The sequence below is a fragment of the Chionomys nivalis genome, chromosome 21 (assembly GCF_950005125.1).
Source record: "Chionomys nivalis chromosome 21, mChiNiv1.1, whole genome shotgun sequence".
Taxonomy (NCBI): domain Eukaryota; kingdom Metazoa; phylum Chordata; class Mammalia; order Rodentia; family Cricetidae; genus Chionomys; species Chionomys nivalis.
In genome coordinates this window covers 41,589,453-41,612,118 of record NC_080106.1, presented here as the reverse complement: position 1 = coordinate 41,612,118, position 22,666 = coordinate 41,589,453, and the positions used below count along the sequence as shown (strand labels likewise).

The window sequence follows — 22,666 nt, the reverse complement described above, 5'->3', positions numbered from 1 at the left end:
TTAAAAAGACAGACATCTATCTTGATTACTGAACTTTGGTGTCCTCTTTTAGAGCACTTGCTGCTCTTGCAGAGAGGACCTGGGTTCTGTTCCCAGCACCCACATGGCAGCTCACAACCATCAGTAACTCCAGGCCCAGAGGATCCAGTGTTTTTCTGGCCTCAGAGGGCATCAGGCACTTGCAAGTAAAGCACTCACACATAAAATAAATGGCCAGGTGGTAGGGGTGCACGCCTTTAATCCCAGATTCAGGAGGCAGAGGCAGACAGGATCTTTGTGAATTCAAGGCCAACATGGTCCATGAGTTCCAGGACATCCAAGGTGACCTAGAAAAATCCTGTCTTGGAAAAAAAAAATCGGGGCTAGAGAGATGGCTCACAGGTTAAGAACATTGCCTGCTCTTCCAAAGGTCCTGAGTTCAATTCCCAGCAACTACATGGTGGCTCACAGCCATCTGTAATGGGGTCTGGTGCCCTCTTCTGGCCTGCAGGCATACACACAGACAGAATATTGTATACATAATCAATCAATCAATCAATCAATCAATCAATCAATCACAAGTAGTTCAAAGACAGCTAAGATCATTCTGATTATCCCTACATTGGTTTTCTGTTGTTTTTCAATCCGTAGCCCAGAGTAGCCTAAAACACAAAGAAATCCTCCAGCCTCAGCTTCCCAGGAGCTGGGATTACAGGTGTGTACCCCCTGACACCTGCTTTGGCATCGGTCATACAAAGGATGGAGCCAGAATGTGATCGTGGGCAGCTTTGTTGTGGATGCTGGGACTCTGCAGAGCCGGGTAAATCCAGTCTGCTCTCGCAGCTGGAGGAGGGGTATGGGTGAGGATGAGCTTTGGGGTAGCCATTTGAAAACTTTATTACAAAATCAGAGGAACCAGGGAAGGTCGGGGAGTCACATCTGGGGACTATCTAGGGTCTGTCCCTCTGAGAAGATGGAGGCACTTAGGGCTGCTTGGAGCTCCTCAGGGGCAAAGACACCCAGCTCAGTGATGATGCCACCAGTGATGAGTTCATGGGGGGTGACATCAAAGGCAGGATTCCAAACCCGGATTCCTGCAGGGAGAGAGGGAGGGTATGTAAGGCTGGCCCTGAGAACACCCTGGCTGCTGTTGCCTGTCCTCACCACAGGGTTTCCTCTGCAGCTTTGGAGCCTGTCCTGGGACTCACTCTGTAGACCAGGCTGGTCTCGAACTCGCAGAGATCCCCCTGCCTCTGCCTCCTGAGTGCTGGGATTAAAGGTGTGCGCCACCACCGCCCGACTGGGGTTAGAAAGTCCTTGAGAATCTAGGCATTCACCACACCAAATAGTTCAAGAAGGTGCAGGTACTGAAGCTAGTAACACAGCCACAGTTCCTGCTACTCAAGAAGGCCTCAGTCTTCTGCTCCCTAATCTTGCAGGCTCCAAAGATTTTAAGACCTCCAGAGTCTGTTTTTTGGGATTCTGAGCATGGGGAGGAGTCCTTCATCGATGTTTTAAAAGTCAATTTAAAAAATATGTAATTACTTGTCTAACACGGGGTCATACACGTAGCTTGGGCCGGCCTCAAATTTTCTATGTAGCCGAGGCTGGTTTTGAAGTCCTCGTCTTCCTGCCTCTACCCCCAGGTTCATCAGAGGTGTACCACCGAGATCAGCAAATGACTTGAAAACATCTTGTTTATTCTTTAAGACTTTCTTATGTGTATACAATGCATTTTGATTATTTTTAACCTAAGAAGTTTTTGATGTATATTGGAATCTCAGGCCTTGTGCATTCTGGCAAGTGTTCATGTCTTAGTCACATCCTTGGTCCCTGTAGCTTTGGAGCCTGTCCTGGAACTCGCTCTGTATACTAGGCTGGCCTCAGACTCAGAGATTCATCTGCCTCTGCCTTTCCAGTGCCGGGATCAAAGGTGTGTGCCACCACTACCTGGCTCTTTCTGATTTTTGAGATGGGGTCTCACTATGTAGCCCAGGATAATCCTGAACTCTCAGCAGCCCTCCTGCCTCAGTCCAATGCTGGGAGCCCTGCTATGTCCCATCGTCCCTGGCTGTCTGTGTAGACGCTTGTTCAGACAGAGCCTCACTTGGCAGAACAGACTAGCCTGAAATTCTCTTCTACTGCCTTGTCTTGAGCCTATGCGGCTCTGTTGCCTGGGCTTCCGGAATGCTGGGCTTACAGGGTTACACCACCACTTACAGGGTTACACCAGCACTGTTTGTGTGTGTGCACGCGCATGTGCTCTTGCCTATAGAGGTCAGCAGCCAACCTCAGCTTTGGTTCCTCAGGAACCATCCAGTTTACTGTTTGAGACAGGGTCTCTCACTGAACCTGGGACTGGCCAGAAGCTCCAGGGATCTGCCTTCTCTTTCCCCCCAGCACTGGGATTATAAACCTGTGCCATAAACTGGGTGTGGTTGCACATGCCTTTAATCCCAGCACCCAGAGGCAGAAGTAGGTGGATCTCTGTGAGTTTGAGGCCAACCTGGTCTACAGAGTGAGTTCCAGGACAGCCAAAGATACCCAGAGAAACCTTGTCTCGAAAAACCAACCAACCAACCTGTGCCATGCTGGGTGGCGGTGGAGAGTGCCGTTAATCCCAGGATTTGGGAGGCAGATGTAGGCGGATCTCTGTGAGTTCAAGGTTATACTGGTCTACAAAGCAAGTTTCAGAATAGTCAAGGCTATCTACTCAGAGAAACCCTGTCTAATAAATAAATAAAGACAAAAACAAACAAACAAAACACCTGTGCCACCACAGCTATCTTTTTAAAGAGTTGGTTCTGGGCACCAAACTTAAGTCCCCACCCCAACACTCTACCTACTGAGCCCCATTTCCAGACACCAAGCATCATTTACAAAGTCTGACTTCGAATTTTACCTCCACCACCAGAATCCCGCTGAGGAGCTTGAATGAGCAAAGCAGCTCCTGCCACCGAGGCCCACAATACCGAGCGTCACACCCACACCTTACCCTGTGCCGCAATCCTGATTCCATTCAGGTCAGTCAGCTCCTGGCTAGGGCGTTCCTCTATGACAATCTCCTTCCCAGTCTCCAGATGGAGGTCACAGGATGAGCTGGGGGCAGCCACGTAGAAGGGGATGCCGTGGTGCTTGGCGACAATGGCCAGCTGGTATGTGCCTATTTTGTTAGCTGTGTCTCCATTGGCAACGACACGGTCAGCTCCCACTACCACAGCTGGCGGAGTGGGGGAGAGTTGGAAAAGTCACATACCTGGCTTGGGATGCCCCCAACACTGGCCGGCCCACTGTGCCCAGCCCACTGACCTGATACACCCTGGTGCGCCATGGCAGCGGCGGCCATGCTGTCCGTGATGAGAGTAGCAGGAATCTGCTCATACACCAGCTCGAAGGCTGTCAGCCGGGCTCCCTGGTTGTAGGGCCGGGTCTCTGTGCAGAAGGTATGCTCCAGTTGGCCCATCTCATGTAGGGAGCGGATCACACCTGCGGGGCAGCCGGGAGACAAGCAGGGTGGCCCTGAGACTGGGCTGCAAGTGCTGAGGCTCATATGGCCTCCAGCCTCTGCTGTAGCTATTCCCCGTGCCTGACTCTTATCATCTTTATATCCACTTTCTGATACCCCGAGATTCCTCAGTCTCACGAGGCAGCCCCACCACTCTGATCTTTAGTCTCTGCCCTGTCCTTGCCATTTAGGATGTTCAACACTCTTGAGACAGGGTCTTGCTATGTGACTCTGATTAACTCTTCAAATATGATCTTCTTGCCCCAGTCTGCTGAGGGGCTTTAGTACCTTCTAATAATTTATTTATTTTTTGTTTGTTCTGCAGTGTTGGGGATGGATGGAACGCATGACATTGCATTTGGGCAGCAGGTACTTACAGCTGAGCCACACACCCAGCTCCTTAATGGAGGATGCCCAGCGGTGCCCCACTACCGACCCACACCTCTAAGTCCTTTGTCATTCCTCTGTACTCCAGGCTGCAGATGCCTGGCATCTCTTCCGCAGTTCACAGCCGTGTTTCCACTCCCTAGAAGTTAGTAGTTGCTGGGTGAATGCTGGCGGAGTCAATGAACGGGACACATGAGCTTTGTTCTGAAGACCTGGGTTCCCAGGATCCAGTGCTGGATTTAGGCAGACAGGAGAGCTTCCTGGACAGCCAAGGGCCAGCACGACTCTGCTGCCTTGATTCCCAAATCCCTATGTCCTTGTCCTGGTCACAGCTTCCCCAGTCCTACTCAGGGTATGTTTCTCTGCTCCCAGTCCTCTGGAAGACAACACCATGCCCTTTCTCCAGGCATGTGGCCGAAGTCAGGCAGGTGACCCAGGGAAGTTTCTAGTCTCTGATAGCAGAATTACTTCAATCCATGGGCAAAATGAAGGATAGTGTCCTAACGCCATTGGTTGAACTCCTTGATATACCCACACCTGCAAACAACTTCCCAGTGTCTGTGTACAGAAACTAATCTACAGGGGTAGGGAAAACAACAACAACAACAAACTAATACTCTGGGCTGGAGATGGCTCAGTGGTTCTCAGAAGGCCTGACTTGGTTCCTAACATCCACATGGAGGTTCACAACCACCTTTAACTCCAGCTTCAGAAGATCCAACACCATCTTTTGATACTGTGTGGTATTTGAAAAAAACCAAACCAAAATCCACATTTCTGTGGCTGAAGTAATTTGAGTACAGGGTTTCCCTGTAGCTCTGGAGCCTGCCCTGGAATTTGCTGTGTAGACCAGGCTGGCCTTGAACTCACAGAGATCCGCCTGTCTCTGGGATCTCTGTGCTGGGATTAAAGGCCTGCACCACCACTGCCCAGCTCAGCAGTCCAACTCTTAACTGCTGACCCAGCCCCAGCTAAGCAGGTACTCTTGCCATTGAACAACATCCCAAGTTCAAGGTGCTTTGCCTTGCACCCCAAAAAGACCCTCCCATGCCCCAACAATTGACGGTGCTGCCTCACCTAGGGCTGTACCATAGCCAGCAGTAGCCAGAGCGCCAGTGTTACAGTGTGTCAGCACGGTCACCTTGCTACCCCTGGGGTTGGTGTGCTCCAGGAGGTGGCGGGCTCCCAAGTCCCCGATGTTCCGGTTATCTCTGAGGTCTTTCTCCAACATATCCTCAGCGAAGCGGATGACTCTGGGAACAGTAGGAGCTCTTAGCACTGCTGGAAATGACCTGGCTAGCTGGTCTTCACCCCTCAAAGTTGTGGGGCTCTCCTGGGAAATTCTCTGGGGATACACCTGCCACTCTACTCACTAAACCCATGTATGGGAGCCAGATGCTGGGGGTGGGGCACAGTAGCAAACACAACAAACCCTCTGCCTCTGCGGTGATGACATTAGGGTAAAATGAAGGACGTGAAGGCAGAGTTGGGGACAAGGTGTTATTACAGAAGGGAAGAGGAGGGAGCAGGAACCTGACAGGTTCAACAGAACACTGAGGACGAAGTGGCTTGACCGGAAGTGGGAAGGGAAAGAGAAATGTGGAGAGGAAAGCAGGAGAGAGCTAGAAGACCTCATGGTAAAACCTAACCGGACGGTGTCATAAAGCTGGCGTGGAGCTGCTAAGGGGCTGAGTTCAAGGACCTGGAGAACACCGCGCAGGGATGGACTTTCAGTCCTACCAGTGGGCCCTAGACACGGCACACGCCTGCTTCCTGGTATATGTAGAAGGGGAAAAGGGAGTCTTCTGTTTGCACTGCCTGGTCCAGGATCCCGTACCTTTCCCGCACCGTCTCCTCGGTGGCGCCTTCCCGCTCCGCCTCCCGAGCTGCCACGCGAGCCAGATCGCGGGCGGCACGGGCCATGTTGACAGCAGTGGGCCTGGCGGCGACGAGGAGGCGCAGTTGATCTTGCACGAAGGCCACCAGAGCTGCAAGTCCGGGACCGCCGGCGCCAGCCCGCAACTCCACCGCCAGGCTGAGGCAGCCCACTAGCGCGATGGCGGGGGCGCCGCGCACCTTCATGGCGCGGATGGCATCCCTGGCCTGCTGCACCGAAGCCAGTGCCTCGTAGCGGCAATGCTCAGGCAGCTGCAGCTGGTCGAGGATCTGCAGCGAGCCGGGCGAGTAGCGAATTGCTTCCAGACGCATGGTGCCTGGCGCCTAGGGCCACACTGCAGCTCGCACTGGCTGCGGGGTGGAGCCTGCTGGCGCTTGCGCACGCACGCACGCAGCCCAGCGATTAGCTTTTTCCGGCGTCGCAGCGAAAAGCGCGAGGGTGCTTGGTGGGCTTATTTTTGCCCAGAACTGTTCATCGGTTACTGAAGCGGTAATTCGGCAGTCTCAGCCTTGCTGGGCTTCGGTTCACAGACACCTAGCGCTTAATCACTGAGACAACGACCTTCCTTGGACCACTTTTAGCTCCATTTCTTTAAAAGTACAAGCCAGGCGATGGTGGCGCAAGAGGCAAGCGGATCTCTGTGAGTTCGAGGCCAGCCTGGTCTAAAAGAGCAAGTTCCAAGGACAGCTAGGGCTATTACACAGAGAAACCCTGTCTCGAAAAACAAAAACAAACAAAAGCAAGTACAATGAAGAACTTTTATCCTTAAGGACTGAAGAGATTGCTGAGTGGTTTAATAGTTCATACCAGAGTTTGGTTCCCAGATGGCTTCATGTCTGCCTCTACGTCGTTAGAGAGGCCCCTTCTGACCTCAGTGGGACAACATACTTGTAATGCAAACGCTTAATTAAAAATAAACCTCAGACCTTAATCTCAGCTTTTGGGAGGCAGAGCTCTTTGAGTCTGAGTTCCCCTAGTCTACACAGTGAGTTCCAGGGCAGCCAGGGATAGAGAAACCCCATCTTAAAAAACAAAACACAAAACAAAACCACACACCCAAACAGGAATTTCCCTTTGTAGCCCAGGTTAGACTGGACCACACCTTGTCTCTACTGGGGGTGTGCTCAGCACTGTATGGATTAGGGTGTTTTTGATGGCTGTTTCACAAGCCCCCCTACTAGCTGGGTCATCATGAGTGGCTGACCCCAGCCTATGTCATGCAGCCTGGATGTCCTTCCTGCCCAACTCTAGTGTTTTGTCTGTGGCTCCAGCAGCCTGACCCTCTTTCAACCTTCCTGTGTAGTCCCCGACAGCTCATACAGGAGGCCACCCCAGCCCATGGCCAATCTTAACCCCGTATCTCAAAGCCCCCATCCTGCTGTTGGGGACACTGCTGTCATGATAGTGGCTGCAGCAACACCTGCTTAGTTGGGTGGAAATGAAGGAAGGACAGCTACTAGGTGACTCTAGCAACCCAAGGCAGGGACAAAGAACAGGGCTTTAATGTTACGGTGTCAGGGGTTCTACCAAGGCACAGACATCCTCAGCGAAACTAAATAAATAATGATCTCTATAGGGAGAGAAGTCTGTAGCTGGGCCAGCAGCAATGAGGCCTGCAGTCCGTAAGGTCTGGACGAGTAATGGCTTCTGGTCCCTGGAATTCTGACTCCCTTACTCGCTCTCTGAGTCCGAGTAGTCAGCCACCAGGGAGGCACTGGGGTTGCTGGGGCGCAGCAGGTCCTCCTGGGAGGAACCCAGGGGTAAGGCCTGGTCTCTACAGTTCCTCGTGGATTCTGCTGTCTCTTGAGGTCTGTCCTGGGTGGCTCCTGGTGGCCCTCTTGGTTCTGCTGACAAGGGACTGTCTGCTGCACACTGGAGACTTTCTGGAACTTCTTGAGCTCTTCTCCTCACTATGCCCAGGTCCCCCACTGTGCCTGTGGTGCTGGGGGGTGGTCTGCGGCCCTGGCACAGCTTCTTCAGGACATTGCTAGCTTTGCTGCTGCTAGCACTGGGTCCCTGGGCCGAGGGGAACCAAGAGCGGTGGATGATCTCCGTGCGCTTCAGTTTCTGTTTGTCCTCATAGGCTGTGGGGAAGAAAAGGTATCGTGCAGGTTCAGGGGCAAAGTGTCCATAGCATACTCACACCCCTTGAGCTTCCTCCCCACCACTGTAAGCAACAAGGCCCCTAGGGACCAGGTGCCCCCCAAACCCGGCTTGCAACCTCTGCCTCCCATGAAGCTCCTGGTCCTGTGCCACCACTCACAGTCCAGGGTGTGCAGCCTTAGCAGGGCAGCCAGTCTGCGGTCGTCCTCTGTCTCCGGCACGAGAGGGATGGCTAGGTTGGCCTTCGCCTGCAGGGCCTGGTCCTTCTCTTCCTCCTCCTGCATGGCTTTCTTTTTTTCCTGTGGGAGGGTGTGACACACAGGGAGTGACACCAGAACCTTGCCTCCTTGAGATGCATGGGTCTCACTCCAGCCAGTGGGTCTGCTTCTCCCTTGACACTGAAGCAAGGGAAGGGCTCATACAGTACCTGCGATGCAAAAGTGGCCCCACGTGCAGGGCTTATGCATTTGGTCCCTCAAGCCCTCAGTGTCAAAAAGATGACCGTGTGCTATATAACACTACACGCTGACCAATGATGGGCTGCAGGTGTGACCCACTAGATAAAGTCCTAAGATGTGATAAAGGAGGTGTGGTGGCCCATGCCTGGAGTCCCAACAGGTCCAGGCAGGGGATGGAGAATTTAACCACACTTAAGCTTGAGCCATACTGTAATTCGAAGGTCCTAGAATTTTTTTCTACTCCCCCCCCCCACTTTTGGGGGTGGGGGGCATGGTCTCCCTTTGCAACCCAGATGGACCTGGAACTTGAAATAGTTCCCCTGCCTCAGCTTCCTGAGCATTGTGGTTATAAGCACGAGCCAACAGGCCCAGCTTTCTGTTTTTGAGGTTGGACTCCGACCCCTGGGCTCTGGTGAGCCTCCCATTTCAGTCCCCCAGTGGCTGGAAGCACAGACAGACATGACCAGAACTGGCTTCCTGCTTGTGCTGAAATGTAGTTCCCTCTGTGATGGCTTTGGGCAGGTGACCAGGTCGTGAGGGCTCTCCCTCATCAACAGGGTCAGTGCCTTACACAGGAGTCCCCAGGGTGCCTGTGTGTCCTGTCTGTGCCTTGAGGATCCAACAGGAAGTTCCGAGGAACCCAACCAGGCACTCTGTACACAGTCAATTTGTAGATGCCTCAATGCTAGACTTCCGGCTTGTACAGCAGTGACTAATCCATCTCAGATCTAGACTTCCCAGTCTGCGCTATGCTTGTTAGAGCAGCAGGAAGAGATTAGGCAGGGACATGACTCTGTGCTGCATACAGGGAGCCTGGGGCTCAGAGGGAAAATGACCAGCTCGCAAATGGGATGAGGGACACAGGTCTGAACCACAGTCCCCCAGCTCCGAGCAGGCTGATGTCCACTGTGGGGTTTCCTCACCCGGAAGCGCCTGCGCAGCATGCTATTCAGAGCGAAGTCGTCCTTCCAGGCGTTCTGTGCCTCCTGGATGTGGCTGAGTGTAGGCAGGGCCTTCTTCAGCGTGCTGCGGTCAGCCTCGCCATGCTCCAGGCGGAACATGGCGTCCGTCTCCAGTTTCTCTTTCTTCTCATGCTCTGCAAGGACCACGTAAGCATGACTCTGGGGAAGCCACCTGGGGTCACGTGGGGTGGGCAAGCATGTGGTGCTCACCTGTGGTCAGCACCTGCTCATTGTCTTCCATATCCCAGCGCTCCTCCTTGCGGCTGGCACCACTCACGATGACATAGTCACAGTTGGCAGGGTCTGTTTGCATCTCGATGTAGTTGACGCAGAGGTGGCATTTCATTCGGAACCTACAAAGGACCTGGAGTTAGGATGCAGTGATGCTCTCCTGAGACCCCAGAACCACTGTCTGAGCACCCACCGCACCCAGCTCAGAGCTGGGAGAACCCTTGAAAGACCTGCAGGCTTGCATCCAGAAGAGCAACCAAGAGGCTGAGGATGGGGTTGGGGGTCCAAAGTACAGGGCCTGCTCAGCATGCTCCAGTGTTGGCTTTCACCCCCAGTGTGACAAAAACCCAACATTTAAGGCTAGGTGTGGTGGCACCCACTTGTGACCCCAGTGCTCCCTAGGCTACACAGTAAGACTCTCCGCCTACAACCAAGCACCCAGACACTAAAGCTGGCTCTTTCATTCATTTGTCCATTCCTTGCCTACTTACCCACCCACCTATACATTCATTCATCCATCTACATGTCCGTCCATCTACCTACTAATCCATCATCCACTTCCCTGCCCACTGGTTCATCTATGGATCCACCCATAGATCCACCCACCAGCCATCCATCCAGTTACCCATCCATCTATGGATCCACCCATAGATCCACCCACCAGCCTTCCATCCATTTACCCATCCATCTATGGATCCACCCATAGATCCACCCACCAGCCAGCCATCCAGTTACCCATCCTCTATTCACTCTTGTACTCGACGGGTCACCACCTGGGCATCCTCCCACCCTCCCTCTATTGGCTACTCTGTGCCAGGCTGGTGCCAGCAGCTGGGGATGACGCTAGCCAGCAGAGTAGGACAACCTGCTCTGGGAGGGGCTGATGCGATGACGGACATGTGAAAATCAGCTCGGGAGGGGCTGATGTGATGATGAGCACGTGTCAGTGAAGAGTGACCACATAAGAGGTGATGGCTTGGGCTGGAGAGATGGCTCAGCAGTTAAGGGCACTGACTGCTCTTTTAGAGGGCTTGGGTTTCATTTCCTAGCATCTACATGGTGGCTCACAAGTGTCTGTAACTCCAAGATTCCAAGATCTGACACCCTCCCACAGAAATATATATATATATATATATATAGGTAAAATACCAAAGCACATAAAATAAAAATATAAAACAAATAAAACCCATCATTTATTAAAAGAAAAGAAAAGAAAATGTGCCTTTGAAGGCAGTGTCTGAGTAGCACGGGGATGGGGCCATTTAGCTTCCTGGAGCAGAGGCCGCAGGGCCTGAAGTGAATGAGGGGCCTGAGCTTTTATTGGGGAAGGTGGGGGCCATGAAGGGTTGGAGGGAGGGACAAACCCTGACTGACAGGCCAACATGGACAGTTACACAGAGAATGGCTCTAGAGGAAGATGCCAAGTTCCCTTCCCCTTCAAGACTCCTCTATGGACCCTTTAACCTGTGACGGCACACCTGTCCTAAGGTGGCACCAGGTGCTCCTACCTGTAGATTGGAGTTGTGTAGTAACTGCCGACCTTCTTCTTTTCTGCATTGTAGCGCACACCTGAGAGGGCAGGGAGAGAGAGGCTGGGACCAAGGCACCTGCATCAGCTTTTCTCTGGGTGGGGGAGAAGCTGGTGGTTTGTTGCCTGGCAGGGCAGGTGCCCTGGAAGGGAGGGCACAGAAATTCAAGGTAGGAAGAACCAAGTTTGGGAGGCACTGGCGTACCCAGGCCATAGGAAAGTGTGGACTGGACCAGCAAGGCCCAGATTCCAATCCTGCTTTCACTGTGTGCCCCTAAGCAAAGCTCATCCCTCAGCCTCAGTTTCCCACCTAGTCAACAGACAGTATGGCTATTCTGGTGACACAGGACCCTGGGAGGAAATGTCAATGGAGAGCTGGATGTGGGGGTACACCTGAGACTGCAGCATTTGGCAGGCAGAGGCAAGGTGGAGTTTGCCTGGGTGACTTAGCACCTGGCCTGGCCGTCTTCCTCTCTCGGGGAGCTGCGTTGGTTCTGGCTGGAGGGTGCTCATGGTGTCTCGAGTGGTTCAGCTCCCACTGCTCTCAGTGCTGGGAACAGGATCCAGGGTCTTAGTCCTGCCCTGGGTCTAGTTTCTCTGTCCCTATGGTCTGAGGCCCACAAGTTTTCTCACTTCCCTTGACTGCACAGGCCTTGTCCTTTCCTTTCCACAGCCACCTTGTCTCCAGGCACTGTGCGTCTGGCCGCCATCCCTACTTCCTGGCTCCTAGCTGAACCCTGTCTGAGGCAGGCCACAGACACAACAATGTCTCTGTCCTATAGCCTACCATAGCAACATCTGTCCTTGCTTTTCTGTCCTGGTGCTAGATCCAAAGAGAATCCCAGCCCTACCCTTACCCAGAGGTAGGTTCTAAGATCTGCTCACTGCAGAGGGGTCCTGTCTCTACCCAGGATAAGCAATTCCAAGAAGAGGCTCAATGGAGGCCTCCACAAGGTGCTAGGACTCTTGGATAGCTGGACAGGGCATGCATGGCTCCTGTGTAACAGCCCTGGAACTAGCTCTTGTAGACCAGGCTGGCTTTGAACTCACAGAGATCCGCCTGCCTCTGCCTCCTGAGTGCTGGGATTAAAGGCATGTGCTATCATTGCCTAGCTTCATTTGCTTGTTCTATGACGAACCAATCCTCAATCATCATTATCTACCTATCATATCCATCCACCATCTTTTATCTTTCATTCATCTGAGCATGTATTTTATTTTGAAGCTGAACCCAAGGCCTTGCAGATGCTGGACAAACATCTACCACATGTCATACATACCCAGCCCTCACTTTTCTGAGACAATGTTTCACTGTGTAGTTCAGGTTAGCCTCTAACTCGCCATTCTGCCTCAGCTTCTCTAGCCCTGGAATAACATGTGTGTACAATCAAGCATGGTTGTAGCTTTATAATAAACCAGTAGATGTGCTTCCGTCAGTTCTACCAGCTGTTTCAGATGGCTGCGGAATTCTGAGCAGGATTCATTGGTCAGGCCCAGAAAAAGATCTCTGGGGCAGGGGAGGACTCTAGAGTCTGTTGGGGTGGTCCTCAGAACAGTGCTCCCCTCTGGGGATCGGATATGATCACGAGACAGGGCCTGACAAGACCGAGTGCATTACCGACTGCTTGGCTAGTACTGGCTGCTGCAGAACGGCTTGCTGTGGGGACAATCCTCACCACCAGGGACCAGAGCGGATGGCACGTCTGTGAGGTTCTGTGGTTGTCCTGGCTAGTTTTATGTCAACGTCACATAAGCTAGAGCTATCAAAGAGGAGGGAACCCCCAATTGAGAAAATTTCTCCGTAAGATCCAGCTGTAAGGCACTCAATTAGTGGTTGATGGGAAGGGTCATCCCATTGTGGGCTGGGCCATCCCTGGGCTGGTGGTCCTGGGTTCTATAAGAAGGCAGCCATGAGGAGCAAGTCAGAAAGCAGCACCCCTCCATGACCTCTGCATCAGCTCCCGCCTCCAGGTTCCTGCCCTTGCTGCTTTTGATGAAGAACTGTTATACAGACCTGTGCGTGAGACAAAGCCTTCGCTCCCTCAGCGCCTTGGGTCGTGTGTTTCATCACAACACGGTGACCCCTAACTAAGGCAGTGGTGTGATGGTGAACAAGGGAAGCTCTGAATCCAGACATGATGGGATGGGGTGGTGAGACAGCTCGGTGGAAAGGTGTCTGCTGCCAAACTGGACGGCCTGAGCTCAGTCACTGGAAACAGCGCAGCGGAAGGAGGGAATCGACACCCGTAAATTCTCTGACTTCCATAATTTTTTTTTTTGTTGTTGTTGTTTTTTTTGGTTTGAGACAGGGTTTCTCTGTGGTTTTGGAGCCTGTCCTGGAACTGGCTCTTGTAGACCAGGCTGGTCTCGAACTCACAGAGATCCGCCTGTCTCTGCCTCCCGAGTGCTGGGATTAAAGGCGTGCGCCACCACCACCTGGCTGACTTCCATGATTTTGACACACACTAAATAAATCAAAATTAAAGGAACATGGGATGGTATGGACTGCTGTGGTGTGGGAACAGAGGGAAACTGAGGCATAATGTCCAGCTGGTGGGTAAAGGTCGCCTTCTGGCGACTGGCAGGGACAGGGTCTGGATCCCAGGGCCTAGCCTTCTTGTTGTTCTCTAGCTTGGGGACCGGCCACCTTCCGATTTGGTCTTGGGGCTGACACTATCTCCAGTGTCTCAGAGCACCTGGCACAGGGGTGCTGGAGGGGCAGGCAGGTCACGGGTGATGGTGAACTCACCCATACCGATGTGGTTCTTGCAGCCATCACACCAGATGTTGTACGGCATTTCAAATCTAAAACAAAGACAAGGATTTTCAATGTTGTTTTTCTTACATTTACTTATCTATCCATTTTATGTGTGGCAGTCAGAAGACAATGTTCATTACTTGGGTCTTTCCTTCCACTATGTGGGTTCTGGGGATTGAATGAAGGGGCCTGGCTAGGCAACAGATGCCTTCACTTACTGAACCACTGCTGCTCCCCCTTTTTCTTAAGGCATATTCTGGCTATGTTACCCAGGCTGTTCTTGAACTCTTAGACCCAAGTGATCCTCCTGCCTCAGGTCATCTAGTATCTGGGAGACCCTGGCTGGCCACTCTTCCTTCTGTGGTCATGTCCTTGTGCATCACTCTGTGGCTCGTCCCACACGGAGGAAGAGTCTGGCCCCAGCCCTGGAGTGAAGGGAAAGAAGGGACAAGTGTGGTTGGTCTGGGTCTGGCCTTTAGAGTCCTGGCACTTTTGCAGGCTCTTTTGGAGCCATGATACTGCTGGCCTGCTGGAAGAAAGACCCACTGTGGAACCGTCTATCTCTACAGGCCAAGGCCCCACTGATCAGCTGGTCTTCAGCTACCAAGCCCCCACTAATGAAGGAAGAAGACCGAGTCAGGTTCTTCCCAGCCCAGAAGAGGTACCTAGACTTGTTATCAATAGCAAATACTTAATGTTTGTTATGCAGCAATGGGTGACCCATGCAATGTCTTCCTGCATTACGGAATTGGAACCTTGCAGCACTGGGCCTATCAATGGGAGAGGGGCAGCTTCTTACCGGATGACAAGGATGCCTTGTGACAGCTTCCGAGCCCGTTCTCGAAGGGGGTGGCTGTTGTGGTATCGGTTGAGAGAGCCATGCTGTATGGAAAGGGTGAGTGAAGGTAAGCAAGGCCAAGCTAGGGTAGCTTGTTCCTCGGCTCTTCCTACTGCTGGGGGACAAGTGTCTCCCTGGGTAGAAGGGGCTTCAGTCTTATATCCTACAAGCAACAAAGGAGGTGTGGACATCTTGGGAAAGCAAATAGCCTGGAGCCAAGGACAGAGCTGTCCTTGGTATCTGAAGGAAGGCGTTCCAGGAGCCCCCAGGGACACCAGAGTCGACAGAAAGACTTTCTACTTGAAGGCATGGTAACCTTTCTACGCAAGGCCATGCTAGGTGGGAAGCCTGCACTCATCCTCCAGGTGCCTTGGAGTCTTCTCTAGTGACACTTGGTCCCTGAAGCTATGGGGGTCATTGAAGCTGCTCACCTTCTCTGGGTTGAAGTCCGGAGGGTAGTACTTGTTTTGGCCTTTCCTTTCACCCTGAAAACAGAGGGGAACCATGCGTCAGAGAGGGTAATTCAGGGTCCTCGGGACACGCTGAATGTTCCATCCAGTTTCTGATCTATAGTGGGAACTAGGCTGAAAAACCACTTGTTATAGCTTTGGGAAATGCCTTAAGGCCACACTGTTTATAGGCATGGCTGCATGTTCTTGGGGACTGCAGGCAGTGGTAAAGAAGTGGGGATGGCCACTGACTCCTAAAGGTTTTCAAAGCAGTGTTTCACATAGCCCAGCTGGTCATGAAGTGCTATGCAGCTGAGACTAGCCATGACCCTCCTGCCTTCCCCTCCCCAGGATGGTACTATGAACGTGCTTCACACCTGGTTCATGGGGTCCTGGGGATGGAACCCAGACCTTATGCTAGGCTCTTTATTGCAGCTCCTCATGCTGTGGTGATCGTCAACCATAAATTATTTTGTTGCTACTGTTTTGAATAGAAGTAATCCTGCTCCTGCTCTGAATCGTAATGTAAATCCCTGCTATGCAGGACATCTGCTGTGTGCCCCACAAAGGGTCTCGACCCACAGGTTGAGAACTGCCGATCTAGACTGATAAGTGTAGTCTTTACCCATCATCCAGGAAACTTCTCTTAGCTACGACTCTTAGAGACCACTACAGAAAACCACAACCAATCAATATGCAGAGTTGTGGGGCCCAGTCCCAGTGAGTACATCTACAAAACACTCCCACACCTAAGGCTTACGGAACTCTGTGGAAGAGGGGGCAGGAAGGCTGTGAGACCAGAGGACCAGGGAGTTTGCTGTGAGACTGTGTCTCCTAGAAACATCAGAAGTTACATCTGCAAAGTCTCAACCACATGATCACCCAAACGTGAGTTGAATAAGGACACCAACAAACATGCCAAAGTGGGTAATGACCACGAGGCCTCAACAAAGAGCTATAGGCAACAGAGGAAAGCTGAGAGCAGGAGAGGCAGCTCTCCCCAAGGAGAACACACCAATGGGTTGTCCAGCCAAACGGTCAGTCCTGAAAACAAACACACGCATGACATTATATGGACTCAACAGATTATATTTGGGAATACACATGTATGTACAAATACTTCATCCACATAAGAAAGAGTGGTGAAGGAGGAGGCCATGCATTTGAAGGCGAGCTGGGAGGGATATATGAGAGAGTCTGGAGGAAGAAAGGGAAGGGAGAAATGTAATTAAAATACAATCTGAAGAATAAACTATAGCAAAACACATGATCCAGTGCTGTATGCACAGCGCAGGGGCAAACACTTGCCTAGAGTCCTGGGCCAGCCCTGCCTTGAACACCATGCTGCGTGTGAAGCCAGACAGGCCGGCACACGTGCTCATGGCAGGGGGATTCAGAGTCTGAGGCAGCTGAGTGGGTGTCGGGACAGTGAGGAGGGAAGGACAAAGAGTGACTATAGGGCTGAAGAGATGGTGGCTGCAGGTGTCACCTGGATCTGAAGCCTGGGACCCACATGGGGGAAGGAGTTGACCACCACATGCATGTGCGCCCACTCTACGATAAATAAGTACAATTCTATACATTTGTAAAAGACTGACTGATTAGCTTAGCAGTACAGGCTCCTTTCAGAGGAGACAGTCTCCTAGAGCTGCACTGACGGAGTGGGCAGGACCACCTCACACTTCCCAGTGGCTAATGTGGCTCAGTAGCAGAGTGCCTGCCCAGCAAGCACAAGGCCCTGGTTTCCATCCCAGCTCTGCAGCAACGAGGCATAATCCCAGCATGAGGATATGGGTGTCTGAGGCAGAAGGGTCAGGAGTTTACGACAGTATCAGAAAGGAAGGGAAGGGGCAGGGAGGGAGCAAGATCAAGACGGAGAGAAGACCTGCTGGGCGGTGGTCTGAGTGCCCAGCAAATGTCTGCCACCAATAGCTACTACTCAGGAGCCTGGGAGAAGCAGGGCTGCCTGGAGGCTGTGCTGGTGCCTGGGAGAAACCCAGGCTTGGGAATCTTCTACTCACCATCTTGGGAGCTGCCTATGGGTCCTCACTCACAAGGGTGCAACTGGGAAGTGGCCTGGTCAATGCACACAGTGGTGGGGTGAACTCCCTATGGGGCCTGCAGAGGCCACAGGATGCCCTGTACAGATGTGGCCATATGGTGGTCTGGCTAGGCTCTTCCTCGTTCTTTAAGTTCACAATGGTTGAGTTGTGACTTGGCACTGAGTCTCCACAGGGTGAGGAGCATCCAAGGACAGCCTGGAGGGAGGAAGGAAGGAGACAGAGTTTAGAGAAGCATGTGGCTCCAGACTTTATGCTGGGGTGATCAAGTAGGGATGATGGTCTGTGTGCTAGCCCTGCCCTCAATTCCATGCCCACCCTGCTCCTGTGCAGAAGCTGCCAAGGGGCTCCTTTTACATTTTCCTATTAAAAATTGATTGTTATATGCCTGTGTGTGTGTGCATGGCATGCCAAGCATGTGAAGGTCAGAGAACAACTCGTAGGAGTCAGTTTTCTCCTTTCCCCACTTCAACTTTTCATCAAACTCAGGTTGTAGGCTTGGTGGAGTCAATGAAGAGTCTCACTGGCCCAGCAGGGGTCTCCTATAATATGTACTAGCATGCCATGATCCCTTGGCCTCCGGAAGCTCTCAGTCAAGTTGATAATCAAACCTACAGAGCCTACTGCCTCCCAGCCTTTGCTCTCTGAGGTCACCCACCCCTCTCCTTTCTCTGTTCTGGTCTAGCTGACTTCCTGGCTATCTGCAGGAGCCAGACAACTGAACTGTTCCTGAACTACTGGCATGGACTCAGCCTCACAAAGGCTAAGACAGTACTCTACCTCTGAGCCCCACTTCCCTGCCTCTCACTAGGGGATTCTAGGCAGGGGCCCCAGCTCTGGGCTGTAGCCCTAGGTCCAAAGATGTAGCTTTTGTTGTTCCTCTTGAACGCCAGAGGCCTCATTCAATCACACAATCTAAAGTCACTTCTTGGAGCCAGGTGTTAATTCTTATAATCCCAGCTACCAAGAATAACATGATTGAGATAGGAAGAGTCCAAATTTGAAACCAGTATGGGCAATGTCAAAATAAAACTAAAACAGTTTGGAGATGTAGCTCATGGGGACTGTGCTTGCCAAGCACGCAGAAGATCCTGGGAGACATCCCAGTACTGAAAAACAAATGAATAAATTAATTAAAAACAAAAGTAAGAGCTGGGGAGTGGTGGTGCATGCCTTTAGTCCCAGCACTTCAGAGTGAGTTCTAGGACAGCCACGACTGTTACACAGAAAAACCCTGTCTTGAAAAGCCAAACCAAACAATAAATAAATAAATAAAATAAAAAGGATAGAGATATGGTTTAGTTAGTATAGTGACCGTGACTGTTCAGCATGCAGGGCGTCCCAAGTTCTACCGATTACATCACCAGCGTGTGGTGGCACATGCTCAGCACTCAGAAGGTGGAAGCAGGAGGATCGAGTTCAAAGCCAGCCTGCGCAACAGGAGACCCTGTCATGAGATAAATGCTGGATGGGCAACAGAGACTCACCTAAGTTAAAGAACGGTCTTGCTGGGAGGAGGGGACAGCCCTGTCAGGGGAGAAGGGGTTCCAGAGTAAGCCCAGGCAGGTAAACCTGCTGTGACAGGATGGGTAACACACTTCTGTCTTCTTACCACTGAATATCCCTGCTCAACTGCCCTAGGCTACAAGGGTGGATAGCACGTAAAAGATTGACCTTGGGAAAATCAATTAAAAAAAACAAAACAAAACAAAAACGATTATTGTGTGTGCACAACAAGTGTTAAGTGCAGGCCACAGGCAGTTTTGTGTTCCTCCAAATTTACATGGGTTTTGGGATTGTGTGGCAGGTGCAGTGACACATTGAGCCACCATTCTGGCCCCAATTTTATTTTTATTGGTAAGTTTGAATTACACATAAGTGTAACCTGTCTTCTGATAGTCTCAACAATTTACACTTGATCTTTACCAGAAGGCTCAGATCTTTACCAGAAGGTTCCCAACCACTTAAAACTTGAAGACTGGGGCCCCCATGGTGGAAGGAGAGAACAGATTTGGTCTCCACATGTGTCATGGCATATACCATTCACATGAATGCACACAAAATTAATAGATAAAATGTAAAACAAATGGTTTTCTTTGCTGTTTTGGTTTTTCAAGATGGGTTTCTCTGTGTAAGAATGCTGGCTGTCCTGGAACTTGCTCTGTAGACCTTGCTCAAACTTAAAGATTCACCTGCCCCTGTCTCTGGAGAGCTGGGATTAAAGGAATGCGCCACCACTGCCCGACTTGAGAATTTTTTTAAAAAAAGATTTTTAAATTGTGTGTGTGTGTGTCCGCGCATGCATGCACACAGCCACAGAGTCTAAAAGAGGATGTCAGATTCCCTGGAGCTAAAGCTACAGGCCACAGTGAGTCACCTGACATGGTACTGGGAACTGAACTCAGAGCCTTCAGAAAAGCAGTATGTCTCTTAACTGCTAAGCCATCTTTCCACCCCTAAGTTTAAAAAAAAAAATCATTGTGTGCGTCCAGGTACAGACGTGCCAGTGTGCGCAGGTCAGAGGACAACTTGGAGGAGACAGTTCTCTCCTTCCACTACGTGGATCCAGAGATGGAACACAGGTGGTCAGTGTCCTCACCTACTGAGCCATCTTTGCTGTCCCCTTACCCAAATACTTAACTGCTTGCCCAGGTTTGGGGTCACGGCGGCCTGGGTCTCTGGCTTTCCTGGAACCCTCAGGAGGGAGTAAGGTCCAGGACATGACCTCACAGCCTCATGCACTTAGGGGGCAGAACCAGGGGCACAGGCTGAGTTCCAGGACAATCTGCTTTACACAGCATGTCTAGGCCAGCCAGAACTACACAGTGAGACCCTACCTCAAAAAGCAAAAATAAAACAAAAGTTGAAAATGGGGGTTATTGACAGGAGGAATGAATTTGGGGCTTGTTGTAATGAAATAAGTGTACGGGGACTGCCTATAATGTAGATGCCCAGCTTGTGAGTCAGCGTGTTTTACAATGTTTAACAAATTTGTTTTGGAGACACGCCCCTCTATGGAGTCCAGGCTGGCCCTGTACTCCAGGTCCTCCAGAGTCAGCTTTTGAAGCCTTAAGGTGCTTCGTCACCGTCGGGAGTACCACAGCCAGGTTACACACAGGCTGCTCGGCGCATGCTCAGCGATGAGGTAGGCCATCAGAGTCAGGGATCACTCCTGATTTCAGTTGCCTGCACAAACGACAGCCTACCGGCCTCTTTGCTGTTTCCTAGCTGCCTCACTCCGGGCCAGCTGCACTGGGCCTCACTTTCCGAAATTAGGTGAAAAAAAAAGTTTTCTACAGGATGGAGCTGCGGGGCTGCGAGTCGTGGCAGGTGTTAAGCATTGAGAAGGAAACGCATGGGACTACTAACAATTTTAAAAATGATTAAGTTATGTGCATGTTTGTGTATTTATGCACAAGTGAGTGCAGGTGCTCGAGAGGGTAGGGTTGATTCGCTGGAGCTACAGGCAGCTGTGAGCTCTGGGACCTGAACCCCAGTCCCCTGCAAGAGCAGCACAAGCTTTAACCGGTATGCCAGCTCCTTAAAAATTCCATGTTTTCTGTGTGTTGGGGGAGTGTGTCACGAAGTGTGTGTAGGTCAGAGAACACCCCCACAAGAATGGGTCTTTTTTTTACACCATGCTCAGGGTCGAACTCAAGCCGTCAGGCTTGGCCTCAAGCGTCACTGCAGGCGAAGCCGCCTCGCCGGCCCTCAAGCTACCGTTTCTAAGCACCACGTTCCACACTTGGGCTTGGAGGGCTCATCTTCTGCATGAAGACGGCTAGGGGCGCCTTCGGCGGGGAACGGCTGCAGGGCCCTGGGAACCCGCTCGCGTCCGCAGCTCTCCCGCGCCAGGCCGCAGGGGTGGGATTGATGTCCTGCCACCCCCGTCGCCGCCGCGGGCCGCTCCGCACCCCGTACCTACCTGCCCTCCTCCTGACGTCACGTCGGCCGCCACCAGCCGGAAGCACACCCGGCGCCGAGAACGCGGAGAGCCCGCCTCCGAGGAGCGGAGACGCCTGCGCGAGGCGGGGCCAGGCACTTTCGCCATCTCGATTGGCTGAGATTCTCGCAGGCAACCCAATCCAGGCCCGTCTAGCTGGAAAATCCCCGCCCACTAGGCGGGGCCCGATCTGAGATGGCTGCCTGTCCCCGCCCTCCAGGAAGTGCTAACCTGGCGGCTGCGTTTTCAAAAGGAGCTGATTCGTCATTTTAAAGCTTTGATTAATTGATTTTTGAGACTCTTTTGTCTTTATTAGCCCAGGTTGGCCAGGAATTCATTATATTGCTCTGAGGATGACTCTGAACTTCTGACACTCCTTGTGATCTCCAAGTAGTGGAATTACCGTGTGCTGTACAGCACCGGCTATTTATTTATGGATTAAAAAGGAATTACATTTATGGCCAGTCGTGGTGGCGGATGCCTTTACTCGCAACATTCTGGAGCCAGAGGCAGGTAGTCTGGTTTACACAATCAAAGGCCTGTCAGGGGTACACAGTGAGACTCTGTCTTCAAAAAAAAAAAAAAAAAAAAAAAAAAAAAGGGAGGTTATCTCCGTGGACCTCTGGGCATTCATGTGGTATACACACATACATGCAGCCAAAACACCCATACAAATAAAATAAATACGTAAATCCTTTAAAAAGTAGAAAGCAAAAGAAGGAGATTTATTCAATGTTGGCACTTTGGGAAGAGGGACAGAGATTCAGGGAAGGAACCACCCAAGTCCCGAAGTGAGGTCAAAGTTAAAGGGACAAGGATGTGCACGCCTAAGCAACAGTCCGGGTCAAAGTGCAGCTCCGCCCACCACTGACCCAGCTCTGCCTGGGCTTAAATCTCAGCCGTCTGAGAAGTTGTTAGAACTGTGTGAAATCTCCAGGAATTTTCCCTCTGGCTGTGGCCCTTTCCCTTGTCTAGCCTGAGATTCCCGGGGAAATTCCTCTTCCTTTGGGCTCCATTATTTTCAGGGAAAGGCAGACAGCAGGAGAAGAGGGACAGAAAAGCAGTGCTCAGGAACCTAGCCAGGGTAGCTCAGCCCCAGTTTGGATAAATTGTATGGGGTGTTCTGTGAGAGCCGGAAATTTAATGGAAACTTGACTTTACAGACTCCATCTTAGAGGAAGGACTCCATCTTAGGTCATCTGGTGACTGGGAGCAGAACTCAGTTCCAAGAATGTGTGGTAATAGCAGTATCTGAACGGATACCCTAGAAATAGCCAATTAAGGAGCAGGTCAATAAAATTTAACGAGGTTCAGATTTTTCTGCAGACCCCCTGTGGTTCAGTTAATCTAATAATTGATGTCTATAAATGTAAAGTCCAGGAATCCTGTAGCTGCTCAGTCCACAAGGCTGGACGTCTCACCAGGTCTTCAGTCGATGCGGGAATCCTGAAGAAGTGGCCCCTAATGCCAGTGAAGGGATGAACTTGCTAACAAGGCCAGAGAGCAAGAAGACAAAGAAGAAAATCTTCCTTTGTCTGTGCCCTTTTGTAGGCTTCCAGAGGAAGGTG

General features: G+C 51.6%; 2 protein-coding genes across 3 annotated transcripts; both read right to left on the bottom strand.

Moving 5' to 3' along the window:
• Positions 1-860: 860 nt before the first annotated feature.
• Positions 861-6,110, bottom strand: Mri1 (methylthioribose-1-phosphate isomerase 1). Of its 2 annotated transcripts, none has more exons than XM_057754094.1 (5): positions 5,709-6,110; positions 4,949-5,124; positions 3,289-3,465; positions 2,975-3,199; positions 861-1,073 (listed from the first exon to the last, which is right to left on the bottom strand). In XM_057754094.1, the coding sequence occupies exons 1-5, from the start codon at positions 6,077-6,079 to the stop codon at positions 913-915; spliced, it is 1,110 nt and encodes a 369-aa protein (XP_057610077.1). In that variant the 5' UTR covers positions 6,080-6,110; the 3' UTR covers positions 861-912. The 2 variants fall into 2 exon arrangements, with proteins under 2 accessions (XP_057610077.1, XP_057610078.1); XM_057754095.1 differs by having other exon boundaries at positions 4,961-5,124.
• Positions 6,111-7,247: 1,137 nt separating this feature from the next.
• Yju2b (YJU2 splicing factor homolog B) lies at positions 7,248-21,121 on the bottom strand. Its single transcript, XM_057753909.1, has 10 exons — positions 21,081-21,121; positions 17,117-17,353; positions 15,078-15,131; positions 14,608-14,690; positions 13,800-13,855; positions 11,031-11,091; positions 9,502-9,644; positions 9,253-9,425; positions 8,032-8,170; positions 7,248-7,852 (listed from the first exon to the last, which is right to left on the bottom strand). The coding sequence occupies exons 2-10, from the start codon at positions 17,117-17,119 to the stop codon at positions 7,440-7,442; spliced, it is 1,125 nt and encodes a 374-aa protein (XP_057609892.1). The 5' UTR covers positions 17,120-17,353; positions 21,081-21,121; the 3' UTR covers positions 7,248-7,439.
• Positions 21,122-22,666: the final 1,545 nt, after the last annotated feature.